Source organism: Anoplolepis gracilipes, chromosome 9 (assembly GCF_047496725.1).
Source record: "Anoplolepis gracilipes chromosome 9, ASM4749672v1, whole genome shotgun sequence".
Classification (NCBI taxonomy): Eukaryota; Metazoa; Arthropoda; class Insecta; order Hymenoptera; family Formicidae; genus Anoplolepis; species Anoplolepis gracilipes.
Window position 1 is genome coordinate 1,815,171 of NC_132978.1, and position 18,007 is coordinate 1,833,177.

General features: G+C 30.9%; 4 protein-coding genes across 10 annotated transcripts; all 4 read right to left on the reverse strand.

Annotated features, from left to right (window-relative positions):
- Positions 1-545: 545 nt before the first annotated feature.
- LOC140669492 (sugar transporter SWEET1) lies at positions 546-3,536 on the reverse strand. Its single transcript, XM_072899385.1, has 7 exons — positions 3,155-3,536; positions 2,879-3,039; positions 2,358-2,435; positions 1,993-2,116; positions 1,739-1,894; positions 1,527-1,646; positions 546-1,411 (listed from the first exon to the last, which is right to left on the reverse strand). Exons 2-7 carry the CDS (start codon positions 2,953-2,955, stop codon positions 1,298-1,300), a joined length of 669 nt encoding a protein of 222 aa, XP_072755486.1. The 5' UTR covers positions 2,956-3,039; positions 3,155-3,536; the 3' UTR covers positions 546-1,297.
- Mus304 (mutagen-sensitive 304) lies at positions 3,302-8,526 on the reverse strand. Of its 4 annotated transcripts, none has more exons than XR_012047348.1 (14): positions 7,978-8,522; positions 7,616-7,886; positions 7,298-7,533; positions 7,098-7,228; positions 6,902-6,996; positions 6,676-6,816; positions 6,450-6,595; positions 5,920-6,327; positions 5,732-5,820; positions 5,526-5,665; positions 5,406-5,453; positions 4,693-5,256; positions 4,059-4,369; positions 3,302-3,555 (listed from the first exon to the last, which is right to left on the reverse strand). XR_012047348.1 is itself a non-coding variant. In XM_072899371.1 (14 exons), exons 1-14 carry the CDS (start codon positions 8,281-8,283, stop codon positions 4,143-4,145), a joined length of 2,730 nt encoding a protein of 909 aa, XP_072755472.1. In that variant the 5' UTR covers positions 8,284-8,522; the 3' UTR covers positions 3,302-4,142. The 4 variants fall into 4 exon arrangements, 3 of the variants coding, with proteins under 3 accessions (XP_072755472.1, XP_072755473.1, XP_072755471.1); XM_072899371.1 differs by having other exon boundaries at positions 3,302-4,369; positions 7,978-8,200; positions 8,273-8,522; XM_072899372.1 differs by having other exon boundaries at positions 3,302-4,369; positions 7,990-8,526.
- Positions 8,527-9,893: 1,367 nt separating this feature from the next.
- LOC140669588 (uncharacterized) lies at positions 9,894-12,708 on the reverse strand. Its single transcript, XM_072899583.1, has 4 exons — positions 12,354-12,708; positions 11,615-11,945; positions 10,816-11,373; positions 9,894-10,725 (listed from the first exon to the last, which is right to left on the reverse strand). The coding sequence occupies exons 1-4, from the start codon at positions 12,495-12,497 to the stop codon at positions 10,031-10,033; spliced, it is 1,728 nt and encodes a 575-aa protein (XP_072755684.1). The 5' UTR covers positions 12,498-12,708; the 3' UTR covers positions 9,894-10,030.
- Positions 12,709-13,558: 850 nt separating this feature from the next.
- LOC140669487 (uncharacterized) lies at positions 13,559-17,680 on the reverse strand. Of its 4 annotated transcripts, none has more exons than XM_072899378.1 (5): positions 17,526-17,680; positions 15,872-16,068; positions 14,513-15,291; positions 14,094-14,245; positions 13,559-13,971 (listed from the first exon to the last, which is right to left on the reverse strand). In XM_072899378.1, exons 3-5 carry the CDS (start codon positions 15,287-15,289, stop codon positions 13,563-13,565), a joined length of 1,338 nt encoding a protein of 445 aa, XP_072755479.1. In that variant the 5' UTR covers positions 15,290-15,291; positions 15,872-16,068; positions 17,526-17,680; the 3' UTR covers positions 13,559-13,562. The 4 variants fall into 4 exon arrangements, with proteins under 4 accessions (XP_072755479.1, XP_072755482.1, XP_072755481.1 ...); XM_072899381.1 differs by having other exon boundaries at positions 17,624-17,647; XM_072899380.1 differs by lacking the exon at positions 17,526-17,680 and adding an exon at positions 16,302-17,482.
- Between the last annotated feature and the right edge of the window lie 327 nt (positions 17,681-18,007).

Sequence of the window (18,007 nt, forward strand, 5' to 3'; positions counted from 1 at the left end):
TTTGTATGCAGAGGGTAAAGAATGTTTCTGGTTTCAGTATTTTCCTCGGCTGTGATAGGTTTTATCAATAGAATAATTATTAATAAAATATGTCTATGGTTTTATTATTAAGAAATATAAAGTTAATAAAATGTAATATAACTTTGTTTCATTGTTTATTCGATACATTGACATTTTTTTCAGACCTAACAGTCATGATGCATGAATCTCTAGATACAACATATCCATTTCAAAAATGAACTCAGAAATAAAGACAGTCCTGTTTTCCGGACAGAAAAAAGATTCAAATGATTTTTTCAGATTTCCTTAGGATTATTCGCTTTGATTCGTTTAATCGCTAATTATTTTGACAAAATTTATACACAAAATAATATATTAAAATATAAGTAAATTAAAAAATAAATAAATAAAAAATATATATATATATATATATATATATATATATATATATATATATATATATATGACTTTAGTATGCATCAGTACAATGCATTATACTTAATCAAATTCGCTAATTCTAATAAGAGAAAAAAAAACGAATATTGTAACGAAATAAATGTTATATATTTTGATTATAAACAGCATAACATTTTATTTTACAAATCTCGTTTAGCTGTATATTTGCTGCAGGAATTCATTAGAAAAATATATCTAATTTGTATGCAATACATATAAAGTGCATCATTCCTTTTTATATCTCTCCTTCCTTCGTATCGCGGCAATGCATAGTTTATCTTTGATAAATATACTCCATAATAAATATAAACTATTCTTTGTATGTAAATTTGTTTTATATTTTTTTGTGTACGCTTGTATATGTGCATTAGTTATAGATAAACTATCTGAAATTATCTGGCAGATACTGGATTTATTCAAACTAAGAAATTATCTAACAACAATAAAAAGTTGCATTACATATCTAAAATACACTTACATAATACTGTTAAAAAAGAAATGCTTTATTAAATATACTTATTTTAAAACTGATAAAAATCTAACAATATATTTTACTGTATATCGAAATATATTCGTATATATTTCTAAAATATATAAAAGTGAAATTCTATACATTAAAACAAATCAGGTATCTGCCACGCGATTAGAAGGTCAGGTTATACTTTATGTAAAATATAAGTTTTATGTAATAAAAAGTATGGAATGTCCTTCCAGTTCTTTTTGATTTATAGAAAAATCAACAATTGCAGATCTATAGTAAAATAATCTGCTACTTTATATATACATATACTATAGAAAAATAATTTCAAACATTTTTCCCTTTTAAAATTCTGGAAGACTTTTAGTTTTCTTTTTTCTCCTCCTTCAATAATTCAGCCCCTGATTTTTTGGATGGAAATATCACAAAAAGAGATAATTGAGCTATGCTAAGAGTAAAACCAACCACATTCTGAAACTGTTTAAAAATGTATAGAGAATAATAGATACCAGTAATAATTTGCAATGTACATTAGAAGGTTATCTCGCACATTTGCTTTAAGTTTTTAAACTGCTTAGCACAGTATACTTACGATAATAAAAACGTTGTTGATGATAATACCATACAGTAACCACAGGAAACTAACTAAAGTACCCATAAAAATAAGTGGAAAAGGTAGAATTTCTGTGTTTTTTGTTCTTATAATCTCCTTCTGAAAAGCCAGCAATATTATATCAATACAAATCTTTTGAAAATATGATAAAAATATTTAATATGCATAGAGAAATTGTTAACATATCTTACAAGATGTATAAGAGGAGATGCAATTAAAAGAAAAAGGAGTACTGTAACCACTAAGCCAAATCTAAATTCGACATTTGTAGGATGTTCTATTTGTGCATACACAAGAAATATTATCACAAAGACCGTTACTTTGTATATTAATTTAAGCACTTCTTCCTAGAAAAATAAAAAGACATTACATAATAATTAGAAAATACAAGTTTAATTCAAATAGTGCAAATTAAACATATTTTAATAAAGTCTTTGTCAGATACCTTATTTGGAGCATAGTAGTAGTACACTATCATATAGATAATGTTTGTTAATAAACCAAATACATTAACATTTATCATAGTAGAATCATTTAACATCAGTGCGTATCGAAGCATCAGTATGCACCTAAAAAAACATTGTTAATTTAATTATATAATGCAATTTATTTATTTATAATTTTCTTAATATTATTATTTTATTATCATATAAGTACATGCACATGTGAGTATTCAGTTTTCAATAATTAATCAGCAATGAAAAATTTTACAAAATACACTGTTATTTAGAAAATGCAAGAGAATTTAATTAAACAATTTTTGTATTTCTAACATTTAAAAATAATATGTATATGTATGTATACACTTACAATCCTATGGCACCAAGAAAAGGCATTGAATCAACTCCCTTGGCTGTACCTTTCTTGTATATGTCCTTGCATATTAATCTAAAATTATAAAAATATAGCTGTATTAAAACTAAGTAGCATTTTTCTTAATTAATACAAATTTTATAACTTTGGATACATTGCATTGCATTATGTTTAGTAAGAAGTTTCAAGAAACAGTTCATATTACTTTGTAAGCAGATATTAAAAAATAATGATCTGCAAGATATGAAAAAAATACAAGTTCTATTATTGCAGCATAATGCTGATACAGTATAATATCAATTGTTTCAGCAGTCTTGAATTTAATTTTTTTATATATACAATATCTTTTCTATATTACAATATTAAAATAAATATGAAATATTTCTACTTAAAAACTTTCTATCTTATATCTCTCTTTCTCTCTGTCTTTCTTGTTCAAAAGATTAAATTACACTTATAAAAGATATATATATATATATATATATATATATATATATATTACGTTACAATATACTTACGTTCCAGATAACATTTGTGCCATTGTAACGTACATGGCACAAGCTCCAACAATTTCTTTATATTGTTCTAAGACCATTTTATTCGAGTTGTATACGTCAATCGTTTATGCTTATTACAATTGTACACCACTTTCACCAATTATTGTTATCAGTCTCAAGTGCTGCAAATTAATCAGATTTACTGGTCACTACTCATAGATAGATGTAGAGAACTGATTCGCGGCAATAGATTAAATTGGATCGAATGACGTCAAAGGTGCACTTAAATACACTCACCGAAAACTGCACTGAATTCTTATTTCTTTTTTCAATGATACGATTTTCGTCCTATATGGAATGTAGTGATATTTCCTTCGAATTCTTTTCCTATTTCCTTTATTTTCTCAATCTTTTCTTACTTCACTTGTAAATGATGTCTTGCAATTCTTTTTTTTTTTTTGCTGGTAAACTTGTTTCTCTGAATTTTTATCAAAGTTTCGTCTTCTTAATTCCTAGACGTTAAATTCATTGAACTCTTTAAATCCGTCACTGTTTGCCTTCTAAGAAGCATACGTGTAAAGTGATAATTAGACAAAATTGGATCCAACATTTATCAAGTATATCAGTCTTTATCAGTCGACCACTTCTGCACTCTGTTACACGTACATACACGTTTTACGTAAACACTATAACCTAGACTGGGCATAAAATTGAAGGACAACAGAATGACATAGGTGTGCGAGTTAAATTGATATGCGGACATGGCAAGGACATATTACATTATACTGTCACATCACGAATGCTCTCTGTTCAACATTACTTTTCACTTGTTGAATATAATAAAATATAGACAACATAAAAAATATTTCTGTGTATCCTATCTATTGAGTAATATAAATAAAGAACATCCATAAAAGAAAAGTATAATATACTATTATTATAAAATAAAGATATATTGTCAATAATTTTTATAAGATAAAAGCAAGAAATAAAAATGTATAAGATATATAAATATAACTTTTAACAAATATTTTTATTTTATGTAATTTCCTGCTTTTACCTGGATTATAGATAATAAAATGTGAAATTATATTTTGTAAAATTTATGTTTGTATAGTATTGAGCAATATGTGTTTCTATGTTACAATTGATATACATATTGATATAATATAATATTGAACATAATATTGTAAAGTATCACCTTGCTGGGGAGCATACATATACAACACTATATACATATGTGTGCATAAAAATATAGGGACACACTCTTGAGAATTTCATAGATTTAATTATTTTTGTATTCTGGTTTAGAATTGTACAGTGCTTTAATAGTCATATATATTCTATTATAATCTTTAATTGTTTCTATACGATCACTCTTGATTCCAGGAATAATCTTCTTTTTATTTCTAATATTTAGTTCATAAACATTTATATCTTTGTGAGGTACTTCAGTTTCATTCTGTATACTTTTATTAAACAATGTAATTTTTATAATATCTAATGCTTCTCCTAAGATGATAAAACAAATATGTATATATATTATTTGCAATCAAATATAAAGGATGTTTCAGAAATAGATGTCAAATTTTAATAGCATATTTTGCATAGCATCTTAAATATGAGAAAAAAGTCATGTCTATATGTATACATGCTCGCCGCATAAATAAATATGAAAATGGAACATTTTTTTTTCAAATTAATTGAAATAATTTTCTGGTAATAAAGTTTTTTTGTTCTTAAGTATTGTTTAGATATCTATTTCTGAAACATTCTATTTAAGATAGATTCATATTATATGACATAATGTACATTATGAATCTTATAATACTTACGTTCATTTTCATGAAGTATCAAGTCGTCGAAAAACGTGATGTTTCGTATAAATAAATTAAACATGTCTTCCATGTCAGAAGAATGCGTAAGAAATTCTGGATTACAAATCGCGAGATGGGATAAAAACATAATACCCTGTTTCAATATTTTATGTTGGATCTTTTTGATACCAAACCAAAAATTTTGATCCAACTTTTCTGGATATGTATCAGACAGATGTTTTTCCATATTCTCCCCGCTGCACGTTGTCTGTGTATAATTTTTATAATTAATTTTCTTTAAAATATAATACTTTTTGGAAACAGAAAATGAATTCTGCCATTCAGTATTATTGATTAGATCTAATTTGGTTTCTGAAGATTTTTTCAACATATTAATTGTGATTCGTAATAGTTTCATATAACAGTTGCATGATTCTGAATTCTCAATCCTTAATAAATTATTATTCGTCAACAGAATATCCCACACAGATGATATTAATCCATGTGTTATATTTATAGTAGTGAGAAAATCTGGATGAAAGTGCTCGAGTTGCATTATAAGAATTTGTAAGACACAAGCATCTAAAAGCATAGAAAGTGTACTTGTCATTGTTAGATCTATTCCCTTTAAAATAAAAAATAAGTATATCATTATAAACAAATTAACTCTGTAAAAATGTAAAATTCTATGAATTTATTATTATAAAATGGTATAAGTAAATAATAGTTACCTGGTGTAAAATGTAAAGCACCTTTCCAACCTTTTAATGCTCTTGATTCTGTTAAAATAATGATAATATCAATACACAATATACAAATCTTTTATTAGATTATGCATAATATATACTTACGTGAGCTACTACAGAGTTTTGGTACAAATTCGGTATAACATTTACTAAAAATCATTAAAAAATCTACTAATGAAACATAACAGAGCGACAATGGCCTTGAAAATACAAGTTCTTTGAAAATAAGGCAAATATATTCTAATCTGGAAAAATAAAAATCATATTAACAAATTTCCAAATGTTTAATCATAAAGATAATATTGCCGTACCCTTTCTTACAGTAACCTACTTTCCGCTGTACATTACACAGTATTTTTATTATTGCATTTATAAGACCTGTAAATTGATGAGATCTTCTCTGCAAATAATATTTATCAATTATTATCAAAGATAGAGATATTTTTATCTAATAAAAACACTGATACACATCTTAAACAATACAATAATATGTACTTACAACACGTCCTATTAAAGTAACGCATTCTAGAATGATCTCAAAAATTTCAAATTCGTGATTTTTTTTCGACCATGCATTATAACGTGTCATTTGTGGCAGGTAACGATTATAGCACTCATCATTGCGTGTCATCAATAATGACTTCCCTGCCAAGTAATTGCTTAAATATGATGATTCTAAACTGATATGCGAAAGTGCACCAAGTATTCTTCTCGCTTCGATACCGCGTTCTCCTTCATGCCATGCGTTTGCTTCACACTCAGACTTGATACAAATATTATGATTTTCATAAACATTAGAAAAATATAGATCATTCATATCTCGAATATCATCGTTTCTCATAGTTTGAAAAATCATTTCTAAAACTTTTACAACATTTAGCATTAGTTCCCTCGTAGTCAAAACTAGCTAAAAAAAGGTGAAAATGTTTATATAATAAATTGATGAATATACCTACAAATAATTCTTTATTGTGATTAATTCGATATAAATGCATTATATTACATTTAAGTAGACTGAATTTTTTATACCTTATTAATAATTGGTATACATTTTTCTGATTCTATCTCGGTATTAGCTTTTTTCTCAATAGCTGCAATTTCAAGTAAAACGAATTCTATTGTCAATTTTTTCTCATCTACTATAGTAATTACCGGTTTTACCAAATCAGGATTTTCTGCAATGTAAAATATGATTATATTAATATAATTTTTATAGGACAATAATTATAAAAAAAAATACAAATATATCTCTTACCAAAAATCCTAAATGTTTCTTCTTCTTGCAAAATAGGCAAATTTCTTCTTCCAGTCTTTCCTATGACTTTAATATTAACAATGGGTTTTTCTGGTAACGATGCTTCAAACATTAATTCTGAAATTCCAGCAAGTGGGAAATCTGAAAAAAATTTGGAACACTAATTATAAAACTCAATAACATATTGCTATTGTTATCATTTTGTATATCTTTTTAACATACTCACAAGTACTGCATGTCTGAAGTTGATAATCGTTTTTCTTATAAATATCAGCTTGTACACATACTTCTTTTACTGGATTTTTGTTTATATTTGTTAATCTATTAAATTAAAACTGATTTTATATACACTTTAAATATTGACTTCAATAATCTATATCAAACAATTTAGACTTTTAATTTTCGAGAACATCAGAGCTTACCGATTAATAGAGATGTTACATTTGCTTTTATTAAAAGAAGTGTTCATGTACAATGATTGTGGTTCTTCCAATTTAATATTTCCAGATTCTAATCGTTTACAACGATCCTGAAGATTTCCTATTTCTAAATTCTGTGAATTAATAATTAATGTTATTATCTATTTTTGTAATGTAACAGAACATATAAAATATATACTCACTTTTAATTCTAATTGTGTTTTCAACTGTTCCTTTTCTTTGTAAATTTTGTTAATTTCTAATCTATGATTATTGGCTTGTTCCTCAATTAAACGCATCTTTTCTAATTTCTCATTTTCAGCTCGTAACTGAAGCTGCTGTAATTGCTGTCGTAAATATACAGTTTCACCATCTTTAGTTGTAAAGTCATTTTGTAATTTCTTATTTTCATTTTTTAATTTCTCCAATTCTTTATCATCTATAAATACATGTATGAAGAAATTATACAAACAAAATACTTTCTTATATATTTATTTCCCTAGTATCTATAGGAATACTACCTGAAACAATAAAGTTATTTCCTTTCTGAAACGTCGAGTTGTGACTTTCTCTATTTATTAATTTATTTCTAAATTGAGAATAATTAATATCTGCAATATCCTGACTCTTGGCCTGTATATCCTTTTTTATCGTACACAAGTCAGACTTTTCTGTAGGTCGTAATAACTTTAAACGTGATGGTTCATTGCAGGTAGATGGTTTCTCTGGCAAATCTGATTTCATTGAATGCAAGCCACTTTCAAACGGTTTTGAATTGTCTAATAGGCTCGTCTTGAAAATAAAGTTTGAGTTATATATCTTTTTTGAATTATTGCATATTTTTTCTCTTAAATCGAATACTTTCTGAATATAGAAGCAGTACCTGTGAACATACTTGAGATGCAATCAGATCCATCTCTTGAATATCATCTTCGTCGAAATCGTCACCCCAGAGATCATCATACTGCGCATTTTTGTTCTCGGGGATTTTCTGTGCCCTGCTATGCTGTGGATCCCTTCCTGGAGCGTCGAATCTCGCTCTTTTCGCAGACACACGACCATCTCCCACGTCTTCAGGCCGTTTAAACATCGTAACGTCAAATATTCTATTATCAAACATAATAATATGAAACAAAGTGGCTGCAAAGACCGTTCTTTACACGTTGTTTTCTTCGTACAATTTATACATTTGTTTTCTTAGCTATCAAAAAATTTGGATATCGAAAGTCTTTCATACTGTCCTCTCGCAATAAACGAGCAAAACAAACTGCAATTACGGAATTATATAAAATCAGCCATATTTCAACGAAATAATCTTGTCACTTGTCATCACTGTAAATACATGGTATGAATACAAGCATAATGGCGCGCGCAAAAATCGTGAATTTTCTAACGCATGCGTAGTGTATGAGATCTGGTCTTTTTTAGCTGCACTACTACACTAGTTCAGATTTTATCTTTCTTCTTCCAATGCAAAGAAAAAAGAAACTCTAAACTAGTGTAGTTGGTTTAGTTAAAAAGAACAGATTTCTTATTTCTTATGTATCTGTATTCTGTACATACTTACTAAATATATACACATACAATTGATATAAAGATAGAGGGATTTAAATAATAAATTTATTATTTATAATAATAGATAATAATGTGGTTGATATTTGTTCAAGTCATTTGACAATATTATGTATGTTTTACTTAAGGGTTACTATATTTTTAAATTGTCACAAATTGATTTACTCACATTTTATTTGTATTTAAAGTTATTTTTATTGTTATATAAGATAAAATCAAAATTCATGATGCTATTTCTTACATTTTTTTCTTGTTGCATTATTATTCTATTTGTTGCGATGAGTTTTAACATTTGGTAATATAACTATGTTAAATAAAACCAGACATTATTAGCTTTAATATACACATTGATAAACACACACAAATGCACTCTCTCTTTTTAAAAAAAAGCTTAAGCAGAGTTGATACAACTATGATTGTATTAATTTATTCAAACATATAATATCCTTATTGGATCTTTGTCGAGTATATGAAAACTTAATCTAAATTTTAAAAAATTCATAGTTGCGCTACATAAAACATATTTTCAATTTGCTCGCATAATATTTTTGTTATTAAAATATTACATCTATTTTCATTGTTTTAAGTAAATGTTTTTTTATAAGAGTTCTTATAAATTCTACCAATCACTTTTCAACTTAACATATAAATAATCAATAATACTAAATTAATAATACTGAATTCACAGTTCAATGAATTAAAGTAATAATAAAAGACTAGAAAAAAAAATTAACATTAATGTTCAACATTATTAATCCACTATTAACATAAATAATCCAACTTATAATACTATGATATTACTTGTACATGTAGGAAATACTTATCAACAATTAATGTTTATGCACTTATGGTTAAAATTAAAGTATTATAAAAACTGTAAACGTTTTAAAGCTATTTAGGCAGAAAGATATACTTTTTAACGTTTTTAAGCTCTCAAAGAATATACTTGTTAAAACACAAATTTTCTTTATACTTTATATATAGATGATAAATATATGCATAATAAGTATGTACAACTTGATTCAAGGCACCATTCCCAATAAAAAAAAGCAGAACTTAATGACAAATAATTTGCTGTCATTCTTTTACTCCCGATTTGATTTCAACTAACAAATATAAGTACATAGAAATTTTTAGGAACTATTAATCGTGATGTACAAAGATAGAAGATATTAGTAGATTTCTGCACTATCTTTTAAACAAATTAATCTATGATTAATTAAAATATTCCGTTCAAGAAGAAAATATTTTATCTACAATTCAATTAACTACACGAAGTAATATAAAAATTGTAAATCGTTTATCAGGTTGCGAGCGTAATATTATAAATTACAGAACGTGATTATGAAAATCGTCTGATAAAACTAAACTTCTCCATGTATTAAATTTGACATTATCGAATCCATTTTTATAACTTGTATTTTCGATGTTAATCCTTTCGTTGAGTCTACATTGTATGAGGACCAATAACTTATCAATTCTGGAAATTCATTGTTATTGATGTATTTGACTGAGATAGAACTAAATTGATTTCGTGAATTTAAATTTGGTTGACAATCAAATCCATGGCACAATAATGTAACATCACTTTGACTAGCATTAATAGCTTGAAGAACATCTGTGTAGTTTACTAGAACTATTAGGACTCTTTCTATAAGTCTTTGCTCTGTAATAGACGCTTTTTCTACATGATCGGATAGTGAATCCATCCATTGCCAAAATTTAATAGTAAACCCGAAGGTATAAGGTTTACCTGAACTCATTAAAAATACAGGATTCGATGCAAACGCGCTCGAACTCACGTGATCCCAAATGGTTATTGATTCGTTTGTTAATTTTTGCAGTGTTAAATTTACACTAGCGCGGCAAAGTTGTCCCGGACATACTCCTTCGTTTTCCACAGTCAATTGATGATAAGGTGTAGGCTTCCAACTGGATTTTTTTTCGTATTGTTTTACTATTTCAAACAATCGTGGTTTTAAGTCTGCTAATTTCATATGTACTTCTTGCATTTTTACATTGCGGAATAATTCTTTCAAAGTCATGAATTTCAATACAGCTGCAACAAATAAGCGCTTATTAATAACAATAAGATATATAAACGTAATGTTAAAATTTTAACTATAGAATGTATTTACAGTGTACATACATTTTGCATTGTCATCGTAACAATTATAAAGTATCTTGTTATTAGAGACAAGGTTATATATATCAATAGAAGTGCAATTATTGACTAAATAACGCTCCAGTAATTGACCAGTCTTGCCAGATAGAAAAGCAAGATACAACACATTTGCATCATCTATTGCTACAGTTAATAAATCTTCAATATCATCTGCATTGATATCTGGTAGAATAACTGGTAACTTTGAAAATGTGTGAGTTGTGGCACTCCAATGAATCGTTCCAGCAATTGGTTCTATACTAACGAGTAGGCCTTGTTCACCAACAACAATGCAGTCAGGCTTTCCAGATTGATCGATATCAATACTAGTACAATCTATAATAGTAGGTGATTTTTTTAATGGAACCAACCATAGTGGCAATCCACTATTTCCTTGCATTGATATAACTCCTCCTCCTTCTGGAGGTATTTGTCTTTGTATCATTGTATTCTTTGTATCATTTTCTCTGTATTGTTCACCACGAAGAAGGAATATCAGATTGTATGGAGATCCAGGTACTGTAGTAATAGGCCCATGTATTTCTGTATTTAATATAAAAACTTTATTTATTCTCTGAATTATTTTATACTAAATTATAATTTAAATTATGTATTTAAAGATTTGGTATAATATTTAATGAAATATTTAGTAATATTTAATGCAGATAATACAGTATAAATGTATATATTTTTTATAATTATTTAAAAAAAAACAAAAATTGAAAATATATACATATATATATATATATATAATTTACAATAATAATAATAGTAATAAACTTACCAACATCTTGTAAAGTTTTATCCCATGATATTGACGATTGTGATTCAATGATTGGTGGACAAACCATTGAATTGTCACAAGGTAATACATACAAAAAAATAACTATTGTAATAATGCATAATAATATGGATGCACATAAGCAGAAACGTCTCATCGGCGACATATTTTTCCTTTTCCAGAAATCATTCTGCTCGCTTCCTTCAATTACCATTACTGGTATATCGTCCTGATAACATTTAATTGTGTTTTGTCTATTTCTTGTGCTATTTTCTAGATTTTGTGTTTCATCCAGTGGATAAAATATACCATTTTCATGACCTGAATGTAATTCCTAAATAAAAAAGATAGAGTTATAATATAAAAATTTAAATTACAAGTATCGATAGTCATATTTTCTATCATATATTCAAAGAAATATATATTTATACAAATTATCTAGTTAATATATGAATAAGTTCAATATACAAATCATTTCAAAATATTATATATATTATTAGATACAAACCTAAAATGCAATATATATAGATTATATAAATAAATACATATTTATAAAGTTTATTTGAATTTTAAGAGAGATATACATTTTTTGATCTTTAAATCAAAATAAAACATAAGATCTTATTCTTTTAATTTTATAAAAATTTTACTTTAACTTCAGAGACATGAATTAAATTTTGAAGACATATATGTTTTGACATATGTATTTTTGTAACATTTGTCATATATTAATATTTCTCACAGCTATTGTCGAGGTATTGTCGATCTTGTAGGTAGATAAAGAATGATTAGGCCGAGTTAAACGTTCTTCTTCATCCTCGGTATCGGTATTGCTTATGCTTTGTGGTAAAGGCGTGTAACCTTTGCCACTGTGATCTGTCGACATCTCGGATGTAGTATCAAACGAATATCACGCTTTTGCAATTGTTCCTCTTATACAACGGTGTAATTATTATTGCAATATTGCATGATATAGCCAGATACAAATCTCCAAATCAGGCCAAGGATAGTTAGTTAACGTAAAAACAGTACGCAATAAAGGGAAACCTGAAAATGTCCATTCTGCGCGCGTCGTTTTTCGTGGAACACTTACCTCAATAAGAAGTACGGGTGTATTCGAAAATCTACTCGGAATAGAGTAACGTTTGATGGACCAATCAGAACAAAAGTAGCAAAAACTTCCTTTGTTCTGATTGATCAATTAAAAGCTATTTTAAAATGAGTGTGTTTCTGAACGCAACTCTAATAATCGACTCCATTGAGCTGTTTAACTATGGAGCTTCATTAATGGCACGTTCAAGAATTGAAACTGATAAATTGATGAATATTTGTAATAGAAGTTTCGTTAAGAGATGGTTACAAAACTAATCTTTTAAATACAACTAAATTACTTTTCAGATATCTCACATGAATTTGTTTTATCAATATTATAAAACATGTAATAAAAAACTAATTTATACTTGATTTATTCACAAAGAATATTTCTGTTTTTTCAATTCCAAATAACGATTATGCGACAGTTTTATCTGTTCTCAATACAATACGGATAGTTGGCAAACAAAAATGAGGATTAAAAGGAATTACTTGGTCTGTTATATTGATTATAATAGATATTACAATTACTCATCTAATGTATATATATTTATATTTAATCTCTCTTTGTATATATAAAACATTAGATACAATAGATTAAATTATAATGAAAATTAAATTATTTTAAACATTTGTATATATCGAAAATAACGAAACATCAAGTTTGATTTAAGACACAGCATTTTCAAAATCGCTTAATTTTTTTCTAAATTAAATTTTTTTTCACATTTATACTTTTTATTACGATACATACAGAGCGCTTATACATATACATGTTTCCTGTGTTCTCTAAGTATACAGATATTACGATATATCTTGTCAGCATAATCTGTAATAGATTTGTTGTCATATGTATATTTTAGTGAGTGGCGTTGTTGCGACGTCCACGTCTCTTGCGACTACCACCAGAAGGACGATTTGACGACGAAGCCCATTGTTCGTAAAAGCGTTCGGCTTCGAGCCATTCCTGATACTTGTACCACCATTCTTCCCATTTAATATAATCATCAAGAGTGAGATCGCGAAGGTATCCTCTCGCTTTATAATAATCGTAACGGACGCGTACATCGTCCCAACCTTCGAAACCTCTTGGCCCTTGCGCCAAAAGCGACTCGGGGTAATGTCCGGGTGGTGGCGAATCGTAACCAAGACGCGCGATTCTCTCCTCGCCTTCTATAACGACCTTCATGGCGTTCTCGCCATCTTTCGTGATGCGCATATTTTCCATGTGCCTACGGTCGACGCTCCACTGTGCCATTTTACCAAATCTATATAAAAAAAAAATAAACACAAAAATCTATTAAATTAAAAAAAATTAAAGATAAATAGCAAATTTATCCGAGTTTTATTATTGTCCTTCTATATTAAATAATATGATTTCACGAAATACCGTTCAGATAATGTCATTCTTGGCGGTCCAACATGAGATGTAGTGGAGGAACTGTCGCTATCGTCACTAGGCGAAGATTCTGGCGGAGGTCGCATCATTTGTGACGCTCCATGACTCGAATGTGTTTTTTCCACTTTGACTGCTTTACGCATCTGCACAATTTTAATACAAGTATTCCTAACATTATATTTAATTTAATTTTAAAAGAAATGTGCCACTGTATATAACATTTAATACATTAGTGTCCAGAACAGAACTAACTATACTATATAACTTTTTATTTACTCTACATTGTATACTGCTATGTAAATATACAGTATACGAATGTATCTACACTATTAAATTCCTTCTTCATAGAATTTGCTTATTTTTACAAAAGCCTTTTTCAAGAAAGAAAAAAAGGTAAACGATCATTTTACCAATGGGATGGGATCTGGTACTCGTGGATCTTCTGGCAATCTGCTATGATCTTTCTCTTTACGGCGAATCTTGGTTTCTTTTTCTTTGAGAGTCTTGTAATCCTTCTGATGACGTGGCGGCGGCTGCGGTGCCGGCGGTGGTGTACGCGGGCGCGGTAACGGCGGGGATCGCGGTCTAGCACGCGGCGGTAAAGCTCGCGAACTGGAAGCGACCACTTCCTTGGGATGCGCTCTGGCCCGTACCGGTGTGATCGATCGCGAACGCGAACGAGACAGCGGCGCGACGCGTCGTCGTTCTTTCGGCGAACAAACGGAACACGATCTATCGGAGCACGTGCTGCCTGTGCTGGGGCTACGAGCGGCCGGTTGTCTGCCTCTATTATGTTCGCGGGAAGTACGCTCGCGTGGTGATCGCGGACTCCTCGCTCGAGGACTGCGCGGTCGCGGACTGTGGGGACTACGAGGTCGAGGGCTTCTCGGGCTTCTGGGATGTCCTCTGCCGGGTTCGCCGCTGCCGCTGGTACCACCGACGTATAACTCCTTGTATCCACTGTGACGCCATCTGTTCGGATCTCGTTCTTCCGCCTCCAACAGCTTCTTGTTCCAGTAGCTCGATTGCGATTCGCGTGCTTTCCGCATCACATTGTCTATCTCTTTTCGTTTGCTAGAACTCTCGCCATGTGGTCTGGGTTGCGATACGCTCGTGTCCATTCGCAGCCTGCTTGAGCTGCTACTGCTGCCATTGCCTCTTCTTCTATCGTAATCTCGAGACGACATTTCTAGTAACAGAAATTTAATTGTTTATTATTTCATTTTATGTTAAATTATTATAATATGTACAATCAACATAAGATTTAATTTAGATCTTTATTATAAAAAACTATATTGAAATATATCAATAAACATTTACATCTTGTAAAACGTAATATATTATTATATTTTAGAATTTTGTCTAATTATTAATTAAATATATACAAATTTATATGGGATAATCTTGGAAATATTATTACATATGTAAACAAAACTCAATGTAGCAATTAAAGATTCATCTTGTTATTGTTAGAATAGATGCAAGTAACAATAATATGATAGAGAAATATGAGTCTTAGGATATGTGCTACAAAATACTGACGGATATTTATTTTGATGCACTTTAATTTAGATCGTTTTCAGACAATGATAGATATCAATCATTATAGAGACAAAAAAAACCAAAAGAAGTATGTTCCAAGTATTTTCTAGCGATTCACCAATGTTTGAGAATTTGTATTTATTTATTATATGTATATGTCTATTACATAATATTGTTATTATTATTTTTGATTTATTTAAACAAAACTGTTATAAACGAAAATTTACCTTATAGTAAAAATGCAAGATGGAAGACCAAAGGTACAGCAAAGACTATATCTAATTAATCCAGATGTAGAGTACGTTGCAGGTATCAATAATGTTAATCCTCCATAGAAAACGCTGCAACCATAAGGATAATACGCCGGCCGCCGCGAAAGACCAGAAGGAAGTACCAGAAGCACTCGTCCTTAGAATCGACTGGCCTAAGTGAAAAATTCTACATGTCACAAATCTGGTACAAGCGTCGTCGAGTCGAGAGAAGATGTTAAAGTTAGCATTCTCTAATGTTTCGGGGGATTTTTGTTCTCACGTGAATCTCCGATTTTTTTTTTTTTTTTTTTTCTACAGTTCACATAAATATATAGTACGTAATGCGTCTCCGCTGCAAAGCGGGCACATCGCCGGACAATGCGATGCCTTACCATCGGCCACTCACCGCACGTCCAGAGATCCATGCGGTTCCGCGCGCGAATCAAACTCCGGGACAGATGAGTTCCCGAAGAACTCGTGATTATCGCGGACGCGGACGCGCGCGCGAGGGACGATCAACAAGCCTCGAGGAGGAACGAACCGAAAGTGTCGCGATCGATCGCGGTCGATCGTGATCTCGCGCCGAAAACGTGTCCTCCTCGGGCGAGGTAACGAGCCGCGCCGGCGACACTCGCGACCGGCGGGGTGTAGCGCGCCACGCGCCCAATTTAGAATCGACATTTAGCCGAGATTTAGCGGACAACTCGGCAAACTCGATTCATCCGAATGGACAACACGTCATACGTCATCTTCGCGGCAGGCATCGCTTTCCCGTTGCCCGGTTGCCCGTCACAGCGAAAGCCGGGGCACGTCGCTCGCGACGCGATCACTCGCGACGCGACATTCTACTTTTATCTTCTCCCTGGATATTTATCCCTATTAGAGAGAGACAACACAGCATCACTTTTTTTTTTTTTTTTTTTTTCTTAACTGCGTGGAAATGACGCCACACAGTTTCGCGTATGTCAAAGCTCCCACGCGGGGGGCTTTGAAGCCGCGTTAAACGGTGATATCGCGCGCGCCGAAACGACACCGAAGGGGGAGGGCGTTTATTCGGATAACGCCACGATGAAATTCGCCCGTTGTGGAATGCGTTCGAGAGAGAACCGCCCGAGGAGAGAGAGTAACCGGCATAAAGAGCGCGCGTGCGCGCACGCTCACGCGCGTCTGCCCCCTTTGCTCTGTCATTTCGTAAAAGCGAACGTTGACGCCTCTTCGCTCCCATTTTTTTCTCTCTCTGTCTCTCTCTCTCTCTCGTGCGTGTCCTCACTCTTTCTCTCTCTCTCTCTCTCTTTCTCTCCTGTCGCCGCTTGCTGCATACACACATTCGCGCACCAGATTCCTCCCTCTCTTTCTCTCTCTCCCTCTAGCATTGACTCTTACTTAATGCCGCCGTCACACAACTACTAGCGAATCGCGAAATTCGTACACGTCGAGGTATTATTTTCTCGCGTGTACATTCGCTTACGCGATCGTTACAACTCACGGAAATTCGCTTGCGCGACACCAGAAATCAATCGGCCATCTAACAAGCGACGCGATCCGATCGATCCGGATATTTTCTTTTTTTTTTTTTTTTTTTTTTTTTTTGCCGGAAGCCCACGTGTATCGCGGGACGAACGACACTCACTTTTCTTAACGCGACGACCCGATAACTTGCATTTTCTGGCACGTGTGCCGGCCAGATTCGTTCTCGCGTTACGTCGAATATGTTCACAATGGACTTACTTGGGAGACGATTTCTCTCCCGTCTACCGTCGTTCAACCATCGAACGTAAACACCGACATAGATGACGAACTTGATTTTCACAGTCGCCAATACTGCCGATTGGTCGAGCCATTTTGTGGATTGAGTTTGAAAAATCTATGCGTCGAAATAAAATATTCGATGTTATTCTACTTTGAAATCTTGAAAATATCGGAAACTTTTCTTTCTTTAAAAAGTAGTTGTCTTAAAATTAATATACAAAAAAAATGGGACGAATCGTATTTTTATTTTTCCTGTATTCCTCAAGCTCAAGAAACTTTCTGACTGATGGTCAAAATAAAATAACTCCTTACCAATCAGGATAAAGAAATTCGTACTTCCTTTGTTCTGATTGGTTCATCAAA